The sequence below is a fragment of the Podarcis liolepis genome (genome assembly GCF_965112155.1).
Source record: "Podarcis liolepis genome assembly, chromosome: 10".
NCBI classification, from domain to species: domain Eukaryota; kingdom Metazoa; phylum Chordata; class Lepidosauria; order Squamata; family Lacertidae; genus Podarcis; species Podarcis liolepis.
The window spans coordinates 40111577-40121869 of record NC_139562.1 but is presented as its reverse complement, the minus strand read 5'-3'; the positions used below and the strand labels follow the sequence as shown (position 1 = coordinate 40121869).

The 10293-nt window shown below is 44.2% G+C and overlaps 1 protein-coding gene across 1 annotated transcript in view; it reads left to right on the top strand.

The window, feature by feature from the left end:
• Positions 1–425: 425 nt before the first annotated feature.
• Positions 426–10293, top strand: part of TMTC2 (transmembrane O-mannosyltransferase targeting cadherins 2) — a 197425-nt gene continuing 187557 nt past the window's right edge. Inside the window, exon 1 of the mRNA XM_083463090.1 lies at positions 426–1023. Coding sequence (XP_083319216.1) covers positions 941–1023 — 83 coding nt within the window. The 5' untranslated portion in view covers positions 426–940. The remainder of the gene's footprint in view (positions 1024–10293) is intronic.

Sequence of the window (10293 nt, the reverse complement as noted above, 5' to 3'; positions counted from 1 at the left end):
AGAAACACAGCCCGGCCAGAGAGGTGCGACAAAGCAGCCAGCGCAGAACAATGCGATGCCCTGCCAGGTTGCCACCCCCACAGCTGCCTCGGCAGCATCCTTCCTCGCGGTGGCGAGACGAGTTTCCACCTGGCTTGCTCCGGAACGGGCGGGGAGAGGTGGGGAGCCTGTGCCAGTCGCGGACGCAGCCAGCCAGCCAGCTTCGCCCCTCCTCTCCACCCTGGGCTCCCCTCTAGCAGCAACCTATTTTGCCTCCCCCCGCTTCCAGCGTGAAACTAAGGAGGGGGGGGGAGTGGGTGGGGCGGAAGCGACAGACCCTCAGCTAACGGAGGGCGCGCGCGTGCCCGCGCGGGGAGGGAGGGGAAAAGGGAGGGAAGGGGTCCGGGGGAGGCCGAGGGGCGGGGGCGGAGGCGGTCCGAGCGCGAGGAGGGCGGGGCGGCACGCAAGCGCGATGGGAGCCTCGCCGAGCCCCACGCGGGCGCTCTCAGAGCCTCGGCAGCGGCGCTTCCAGTTGAGCCGCGAAGGGGCCTCAGGGCGGCGAGGCGCGCGGAGGAGCCGGCGAAGAAGAGCGGAGCCGGGCGGGCGGGCAGCGCTCTCTCTCTCTCTTTCGCGCAGGGGCGGAGCAGCCAGCTTTGCTCTCCGGCGGTTGCCCAGCCCCGGCCAGTCATGGGGTAAAAAGGGGGAGCGAGCGAGCGAGCGGCGCGGAACAATAAAAGCGGCGAGGCGGCGGCGGCGGCGCTGACTGACTGGGCGAGCGAGAGAAAGCGGGGGATGCCAGGCGCTCGCTGAGCGGACCGAGCGGCGCACTCGGCGGCGAAAGTGGAGCGAGGCAGCGGAGCAGCGGGCGCCAGGGAAAGCGCGCGCGGCGGATGCTTTGCGCGGCCGGCGGGAGGCGGCGGCGGCGAAGGGGGAGAAGACGGAGGGCGGCGGCGGCGGAGAGATGATCGCAGAGTTGGTGAGCAGCGCCCTGGGGCTCGCCCTCTATCTCAACACCCTCGGCGCGGATTTCTGCTACGATGACAGGTAGGTGGTGGCGGAGGAGGAAGAAGAAGAGGCGGACTCGGGGCTGCCTGCTCGGGGGGCGCGTCCGGCTCGGTTGCGCTCGCCGGCAGCTCCAAAGGGAGCGCGCTCTCTGCGCCGTGGGGTTTTGTGCGAGGCTGTGCAAACACAACGCACAACTTGGCGTCCTTACTTTCCTTGCCCGGACTGCCGCCTCCTCCTCTAATCCGCGCTCTCACCTGCGGAAGAAGGGCTAATCCGATTATCTCTCCCCGGTTTAACGCTTTACGGATTTCATCGCACCTTTTCTTCCTTTGCGCTCTCTCTCTCTTTCTCTCGCGCGCCTGCCTTTCCCTTGGGTAATTTCGGCTCAGGAAGGGTGGAAAGAGAGTTCAGGGCTTCCCGGATCGACTTCGCTTTGCGCTCGAATCTACCAATCAGAGGCAGGTGCAACAACAACAACAAAAGGCACGCAGTTAGAATGGAGGCGCTTGGGTGCCTTTGAGGACATTCTCCGGCTACGGATTTGTTCCCAGTACCTGGGCTGAACTTGCAATCCGTTCCACTCCTGGTTAGCAGCTATGTGCCGGTAGATCCCGATCTACCATCTGCCCACCCTAGTGGAGAGACGCAGTTTGCAGAGCTGGCTGTCAAGTTAGGTTGCTGGAAGGGGTCGGGGCACATAGGTCCCCTGGTACAGCTGAGCATTCTTTCTCTCGTTATGCCTTTGCCAAGATGACTCTTTCTGGTCACTTTTTGGAAGTTCGGGGGGAAGGGAAATCTTTGTTCTTTGGGGAATAATTCCATACACACACGTGTGATTTTCTAAAAGGAAAACATTCTCCATCTATCCTCGCCCTGCCAACCAGTTTGATCATTAAATGGTGTTAAGTTTGGGTTAGAAACAAACCTTTTCCCCCTTTCATCCACAAAGCTATTGCTTTTTGAAGGGGGATGGATTCAGCTTGTTTCTCTTGATGCTCTTGTTTCCAGAGCATTTGACACTTAAACTTCCTTGCGCTTGTAAGTGTATTAAAGGGACAGGGATACTCTGAATTTTTAAAGGGTGTCCAAGCTGCAGCCTGAATGGAAACTGGGCTTTCTAACTAGGAATCCCTTCCCTTTAAAACCCACAGATGTGCCCAAGTTTCTTTGTAGTTAATGAGTGTTGAAGGGGAAGGTACTCTGCACATGCTGTTGTTGCATAGAAGTTGCCCTGTCATTGAAAATGCTTGTTCTGGAGCTAAAGTGCATTGATCCCTGCCTGAAACTGAGCCTTGGAATAGGAACCTCTGCTTTAACTTTGCTCACAGGGGCAGTGCTTACTTGAAAATCATCAGTTTGGCTGTGTTTGCATGTTAGCTGTGTTTGCATGTTAGTGTTCGTGTGCCGCATTTGCCCTCTGAAGATCTGCTGAGCAGCTTTTCTTCCTGAAAGCTCTTCTGTTCTGCTCCCCAGCCTGTATGTTCAACATTCCTTTATGCTAATTAGCAAAGATGAAGCCCCCCAGGACTTGAATTTGGCTCTTTTGAGTTTGGACAGCTAATGAGAAGTGAACCATGTGGTTGAAGAAAACTGCATCGAGTTCTAGAAAATGTCACAGTTGTTCTGGGTGCTTCTCCCTCCCCTTAAAATGGACAAGTGCTTAGGCACTGCTGAGAAGCTGTATTAGCAATTAGAGAAAATTCCAATTTGCGCCTTTTCCGGTGACTTACTCTGATTACAATTAAAACAGATGCATAATTAAAATATATTAGGGAGAGCAGCACGCCTGGCTGAATTTATGAGCCATCTTGGGGTGTTTGCATGCTCCATTGACGTTAAACCATCCAAAAAGTGAGCATAGATTTACTTTGACAGCTTTTCATCAGTCCCTCTCTGTTTGGAAACTGAATAGGTCCCCTGGGTTAGGGTGAACTGCCTTTCAGCAGAGTGCCTTTGTATTGAGGGGATGCCCCTTGAATTCTCATATATGGGAGTAATCAAGCACCACAGTGTCGGAAAAGTCCAAACTAAGTGGATCTTACAAATAGTACATTGACAGTTCTGACTTCATATATTCATTCAGTTACATTGTTGTTCTACTGTGGCTACAAAGATATTATTCAGTCATGTGTTTGTGTTCAGAGATGATGCATAAATGCAGACATAAGAGCTGGAGCAGCATAACTGTTGCCAGAAACATGCCTCAAACTTTCAGGCAAATAGTAAGGGAAATGATCTATTCTAGCTTTGAAGGATCATTTGCATTGGGACATAAACTGGTTGTACTTAAGTCAATTAAGTTGCTTAATCCTGAATTTTGGTCTGCTTTGCAGGGCACTGCAGCACCTGTCACAGTTTGGGAGTTACTAGTAGGATAAAGACATGATTTGCTCTTTTTCCTTCTACAAAAATTGAATGCAACTTGTGTGTTTCCTTCTTAGCCATTGCAGATTAGCAGTTCAGCAACTTAACCCTAAAGGATTTCCCAGTTTTACAGATCGTGATCTTTTCTATTTCCAAGTTTTTAAGAAAACCATTAACTGTGTTCTGGTGTGTTAGTGGTCTTTTAATGGGTGTATGAAGTTTAATGATTATACACTGCTTTGTGCAGTTTTATAGAAAAGCAGCATAAAAGCTTTTGAAATAAGACCTGATATAACTCTGCTAATGCTGGCAGATACTTACAGGTGTTAATATGCAGTATTACAGTAGTTGGAGGATATCAATATGGCCATAAGTAAACCTACATCATCGGAGTTGGAAAAATCCTGTGCACCTAGTTGTTGGCTTGCCTAAATATGTGATGATGGTACCTAAGAATGTGGATATTTTTTGCAGCCCTGCCTCCTGCATTATCTAGGGGTTGCATTATCAAGGTTGCTTAAGGACACTGATTGGGAATTTAGTGCTCTTTGCCAGTTTAATTTTCCTAAAATTGTATTGCAGTTGCTGAACATCATGGATGTAGAGGTCAAGCTCTTTGTTGATTTTGACATGATTGCTCTTACAGAATGTTAGTGGAAATTTAATTACAGGCCATCTCTTTTTCTTTCTTTCTGTTAATCCCGACAGTACCGGTTTAGCATTAATCTTGCGTTGGATAAATGACATTTAAACTGCAGGTTTGTTTAATTTGTCTAAAAGCTGAAGACATAAACACCTCTTGGATTTAGAAATTCATTGGCATGTGTGAACTGAAATTATTGATTATGCTGTAGAGTAGGTCAGTTAATTACAGCATTTTCAATTACATTGGGAAGGAAGGAGAGTTGAAAACTGCAAACTAGCAAATGCTTTTCTAGTTCACCACTGCAAATCTTTTTTAAAAAGTGAAACTCCCAGACCTAAAATATTTTAACTACAATCACAGGGTTGTGTGGACCATCAGGAGCTTTCTTAGAATGTAACTCGATGAAATGTGAACTGAGTAGAAGCTGTGGTATACTGCCTTCCAGGTGGGATATGGATCATACGTCCAAGTTAAATTGAATCAAAATTGTGCATATAAACTTTGAAGCTGATGATCACTTATAACAGCAGTGCCAAATCCTTCAGGTTTTCTGTTCTATCAGATGTGACATTGACTTAGACTGTTTTTCTTCTTGATACAGAGACCAAGATTGCTATATAAAAGGTGTCTGTAATTGCATTCTGTGTTTTAGTAGGTTGGCAAAGATTAAATGGTGTCATAAAACCTTCTTTACAGCAAGATCAATTTCTTAATGATAAAAAGTAATGGAAAACAACGTGCATTACTCGCCTGGAATGAAGTTACTTACCGTCTCAAAACAATCATTTATTCTGAGGCCAAATCTCATTTTAAGGAAAACGAAGTCAATTCATTATTGAGTTTAAAGAGGAGTTTGAAAAGATCTGGCATACACAATGTATGTGGGAAGAATGGATGAAGGCATGGCAAGAGGGGAAAATAAATACTTGCTTGTATCCATATGACTGGTCCAGTTGCTGAAACATGAAACTAAGGACTGCCAATTCAAAGATATGATAGAGAGAAAAGCACCTCTCTCAGTTCCTGAAAAATGCATATGGGGTTTAGTAACCATTGCGTAGCAAGTGCCCCCCTCCCCATGCCACCTTCTGTAGTTCTAAAATTCCACATATTCTGAGTCATCTGCAAAGATTAAAGGAGTGACCAAAGATAATGGGACATGTTAAATGCAGAGAGGGGGGAAATGTGGCAGTATTTTCAAAGGCTTGATATATGGGAGAAAGGGAAAGTGAGGTCTGGCAAGAGGCGAGTTTGTTCCCACTTGGAAGCAAAATAGCAAGGGGAAAATTAGTGTACATTCTCTTAGAATTGTGTGTTCATCATGGTTGTTAAAGATGCCTACTGCATCAGTTGAACTACCATACTTTGAAAACTTTTTAAAATTTGAAATAGTTGGCAGGTCATTATTTAAGTTGAGATATATGGGTGATTTGTATAAAGAGGAAAAGTGATTGTTGGTGTGTAAGATTTGGTGTCTTAGGATACTGGCAATCATAAATAATTGCAGCAATAATCTAAAAACACCCATGCAGATCCATTGAAGTACTGCATTCCAGTATACACTCAAATGCTCAACAAGCTGCACACTCCAAGGAAAGCATTATATTACCCTTTAACCTTGCATGATAAACTTTTCTTACAAAACTAATGTCTTTGAAACTTAGTTTCTACAATCATGGGCATTGATTTTTCATTCTGCAACTTCACTTACAACATTTCTGAGTGCTTTCACAAGTTCCCAGAGATGGTGTGTCATTTTTTCACTACTTCTGTAATGTTTCAAGGGTATCTCATGCATGCACCTCACTTTTAAAGAAATGCTTGTATTTTCTTTTTAACAAGTTAGGAAAAGAAAGAGAAAAAAGTATGAGGCATTGTTTTTCTATTTTGCTGCCTTTTGAAATGTGTGAAAGCACTTCACTGCAGGCAAATATGTATCAGATGCTATTTTTAAGTTTCTCAAGTGATTTATTGGCTTTATAAATTGGCCAGTTAAGTTAGTATTCAGTTGGGACCAAATTTTAATCTGTAGTGGAGTTTGAAGAAAGAAAAATATTTCTTTTAACAGTGTTTGTTTTACTAGGGTATAAATTATTTCATTTTATCCTGTTTCATCAGAAGACACACTGGTGTTTAGGTGAGATGTAGATACATTTACATTTAGTCAACTAAATCATCGGTTAGAAGAGACCAGTTAAACGTCATTTTTGTAGTGCTAATTAAAGCAACTTCAAGATGACTTGCATGAAAAGGTAAATATTGCTGTTATCACAAAGTTTGGCTACATGCCACACCTTAACTTTCTTAAAGGCTTATCAAGTAATTCTGAAGCACATTTTTATTAGGTCTGTTTAATGATACAGTTTGCATAGAACCTCATAATTTTTAAAAAGTGTAAAGAAACGTGTTAATCTATCACCTGAGCTTAGTTCTACAGATTTAAAAAACAATTCTTACTAAAATTTTAAAATGGTACATTATATGCCATGATTGTCCCAATTAAAATTCTGTAAGCTTAGTACAAGCTTAGTAACAGGTACGCGGGTGGCGCTGTGGTCTAAACCACTGAGCTTAGGGCTTGCCGATCGGAAGGTCGGCAGTTCAAATCCCCACAATGGGGTGAGCTCCCGTTGCTCGGTCCCAGCTCCTGCCAACCTAGCAGTTCGAAAGCATGTCAAAGTGCAAGTAGATAAATAGGTACCGCTCCAGTGGGAAGGTAAATGGCGTTTCCGTGTACTTCTCTGGTTTCGCCAGAAGCAGCTTAGTCGTCCTGGCCATATGAGCAGGAAAAACTGTCTGCGGACAAACGTCGGCTCCCTTGGCCAGTAAAGCGAGATGAGCTCCGCAACCCCAGAGTCATTTGCAATTGGACTTAACTGTCAGGGGTCCTTTACCTTTTCCTTTTTAAGCTTTGTACGCTATTGCTCAGTTCGTCTGTTTGTCGTGCCACAAAAGACATTACAGCAGTATCTTGGTACTCAAATGGCTTGGCTCCCAAACAAATCGACTACCAAATGCTGCAAACCCGGAAGTAAGTGTTCCGGTTTGCAAATGTTTTTCAGAAGCCAAATGTCTGACGCAGCTTTCGCTTGAGTGCAGGAAGCTCCTACAGCCAATCAGAAGCCGTGCCTTGGTTTTCGAATGGTTTTGGGAGTTGAACGGACTCCTGGAATGGATTAAGTTCGAGACCCAAGGTACCACTGTATCTGAAAACTGATCCAATACATGCAGTGGAAGAAAGAGTGTAAAAACCAGAGAAGAATAGATAGCCATCTATCTCTTAATTATTTTGGTTTTTAAAAACTTAACGGGTGGCATTTACTTTTAGTCCTACCCTGAGTAGATGCATTGGAATTAATGGACATGTCTAACTTAGTCATTAATTGCCGTGGGTCTACTCTGAGTAGAATTTGGTCGATTACAACTCACTCTATCATTTCTGTAGATGTATGTAATGGTGTGTATTCTGTGTCTTCATTACAGGATTTCCCTGGGTTGAATTCAATTTTGCGTTATCATGAACATTCCACCTGTGCAAGCATTGCAGCTTGACAGGTGGAATGAGCCCCCATCTACTCCCCCCATGTGGTGTTCTGAAGGGGGATGTCTTCTGACACCCCCCCTCAAACTAATTTCAGGGAGCATGAAGTGGGAGGAGGGGGTTAAAACCCCATTGTGCAAGCAGAAGTTCATGTGCAGGCCTTCTCCTTTTGGGGCTTGCTGGTAAATCCTGCCCCATGTTATTACATTTGACCTTTCATCTTAAAGGACAATTGAGTAGTGGGTTCTTTCTAGGAAGTGTGGCACTTTCACCAGCAGGTAAATAAAGGTAAAGGGACCCCTGACCATTAGGGCCAGTCATGGCCGACTCTTGGATTGTGGCACTCATCTCGCTTTAGTGGCCGAGGAAGCCGGCGTACAGCTTCCGGGTCATGTGGCCAGCATGACTAAGCTGCTTCTGGTGAACCAGAGCAGCACAAGGAAATACCATTTACTTTCCTGCCAGAGTGGTACCTATTTATCTATTTGCACTTTGACGTGCTTTCGAACGGCTAGGTTGGCAGGAGCAGGGACCGAGCAACGGGAGCTCACCCCGTTGTGGGGATTCGAACCGCTGACCTTCTGATCGACAAGTCCTAGGCTCTGTCCTTAACCCACAGTGCCACCTGCGTCCCTAGCAAGTAAGTATTCCTATGCAAGAACTGTTTTGTACTTTGCCTCTGATCAGAGCTCAGACTTTGCCAAATTTTTGAGCATTACCCCAATGGGATGCATGGAGGCATACATCCAATAAAATTGGAGATTAATTGACAATGAGAAGAAAAGTACAAGAAGCAGTGTAAGAGTTTGCCATGTAATGAAGTATTACAAGAAGCTATAGAAGCCAGGTGGGTATATAGAGTGGGACACCTGCCTTAGGCTATATTTGCAGAAGACCTCATGAAAAGGGAGGTGCCAATTCTCTTGTTCCAATTTATGTATCGGAGGATGATAAAGGAACAAAGAAGCATAATGGTTCCACTCATACCCTACAGCTGTAATTGTTGAGTTCTAAGAGCTAATAATCTGAGGTTTGTGCTTGTCTACTTGTATAAACATGCTGGAAAATGCAGTGGTATAATTAAAATCCTATTTAATCCAAGTGGCTGACATGAAAACCGAGTGCTACCCAGGATTCAGTTTGTGCTTTGCTCAGATATCTGCTGATGAGTTGTATGTGAAATGCACATTCAAGTGAAGTTTGTCTTAAGTCAAACTGCAGTTCAGGTGAGCCAAGTGTGCTAGCTGCACCCTTCTCAAAGTGTGAGCTGCTATTGTACCCAGACCATGCTCAGCTGGTCATAATAAGCAATGCTGATTGCAGAGACGGACAAATATGTGCAGCTGGCTTTGCTAACAATATTGTCACGGTAAGCCCCCAAACAGCTCTTTAACTCTTCACAGTTTAAAAAGCAAAGTGTTGCTCAGCAAGAAGGGGAGGGCTCTGAATTGCGGCAGTTGTATTCAGTATCGAGGTGCACATGTGCTACAGCTCTATCTTTACCACATACCGGCATGTATTTTAAATAGCTGCGATGTGAGGCATTATTAGAGACCTGTCTCCAGTGGGGCTTAGGTCTTAGTAAATGCGTTAGAATTGCAGACTTGAATATCTTGTAGACTTTATCGCTTGATAAGCTGGTTGAAGCAATGCACCAAAGGATTTGTATTTATACGATTTATGCTCTCGTATTGATAGAGTTGCTAGTGTATTAACCTTTATTTGAGTGCACGAATTTTCCAAGAAGAATGGTTGCTGGAAATAGCCTCTTCACATATGGATTGGAGTTGTGTGCTTCATTACTTCTTCATTTCCTCGTTACCTAGCTAATTTTATTCTTTTAAATGTTCCAATGTGCTGTCTAAGAGTTACTGGTGGCTGACGTAGCAGGTCTCTCTGAGCAAGGGTTTGTAACTGAAACAAGTGGCTTTGTTATGTTTAGTCACGAACTTCTGTATTTTTAACTATAAAAATGCTATTTACTTGAAAAACTTTGAATTTAAATTTTAACTGGATGTGCATAATTCTTAGTCACTAACCTTCTGGATCCACAAGCTAGTTTGCAACACTCCTTGACTGTTTATGGTGGTCTTCTTGACCATTAAGGTTTAGCAACCTTTGAACTCTTTGTGTCTCCTCTTTCGCATGACTGACCATGTGGATTCTTCGTATCTCTTTTCAAAAGGGCTGAACAGATTGTGTAGGCAGGTTGTCATGTTGACAGAAAGCCATGCAAGGCTCTTGCCTTTCAGCACATTGCTCCAAGTTTGGTTCAACATGGTAACTTTTGTACCCAAGTGATATTTTACAGATAACGTTGCTTTGATGGTGGTCTAAAGAGTGGAAGGGGAATTTAAATAGAATTGTTATTTTATATACTTTGCTAGATATTGTGCTCACATAGTTTTTAATGTATTCTTCCTTGGAAGATGGTACTCCAAAATGGATTTTGAAGATGGGATTCCGAGTTAATGCAGTATAACGTTTCTGATTCCCTTTTCAAGACAAGCAGTCTTTTCTTACCATAAATGTGTTACTTTACATCAGGTAAGCTATTCAATTTGGCAGAGTGCCATATGACAATATTTTTTGTCTTGTCAAATGTTCATCATAATAATGACATGTTTTCATGCAGCAGGATGCCTTGCAAATCAGCATTATGACTTAGAATGTTTGTTTAAGTACCAGCCATAATGTTAATGAATCACAGGACACACTACTTACCGTAAACTCTGAAGGTCAATATTTTTGCCTTTCC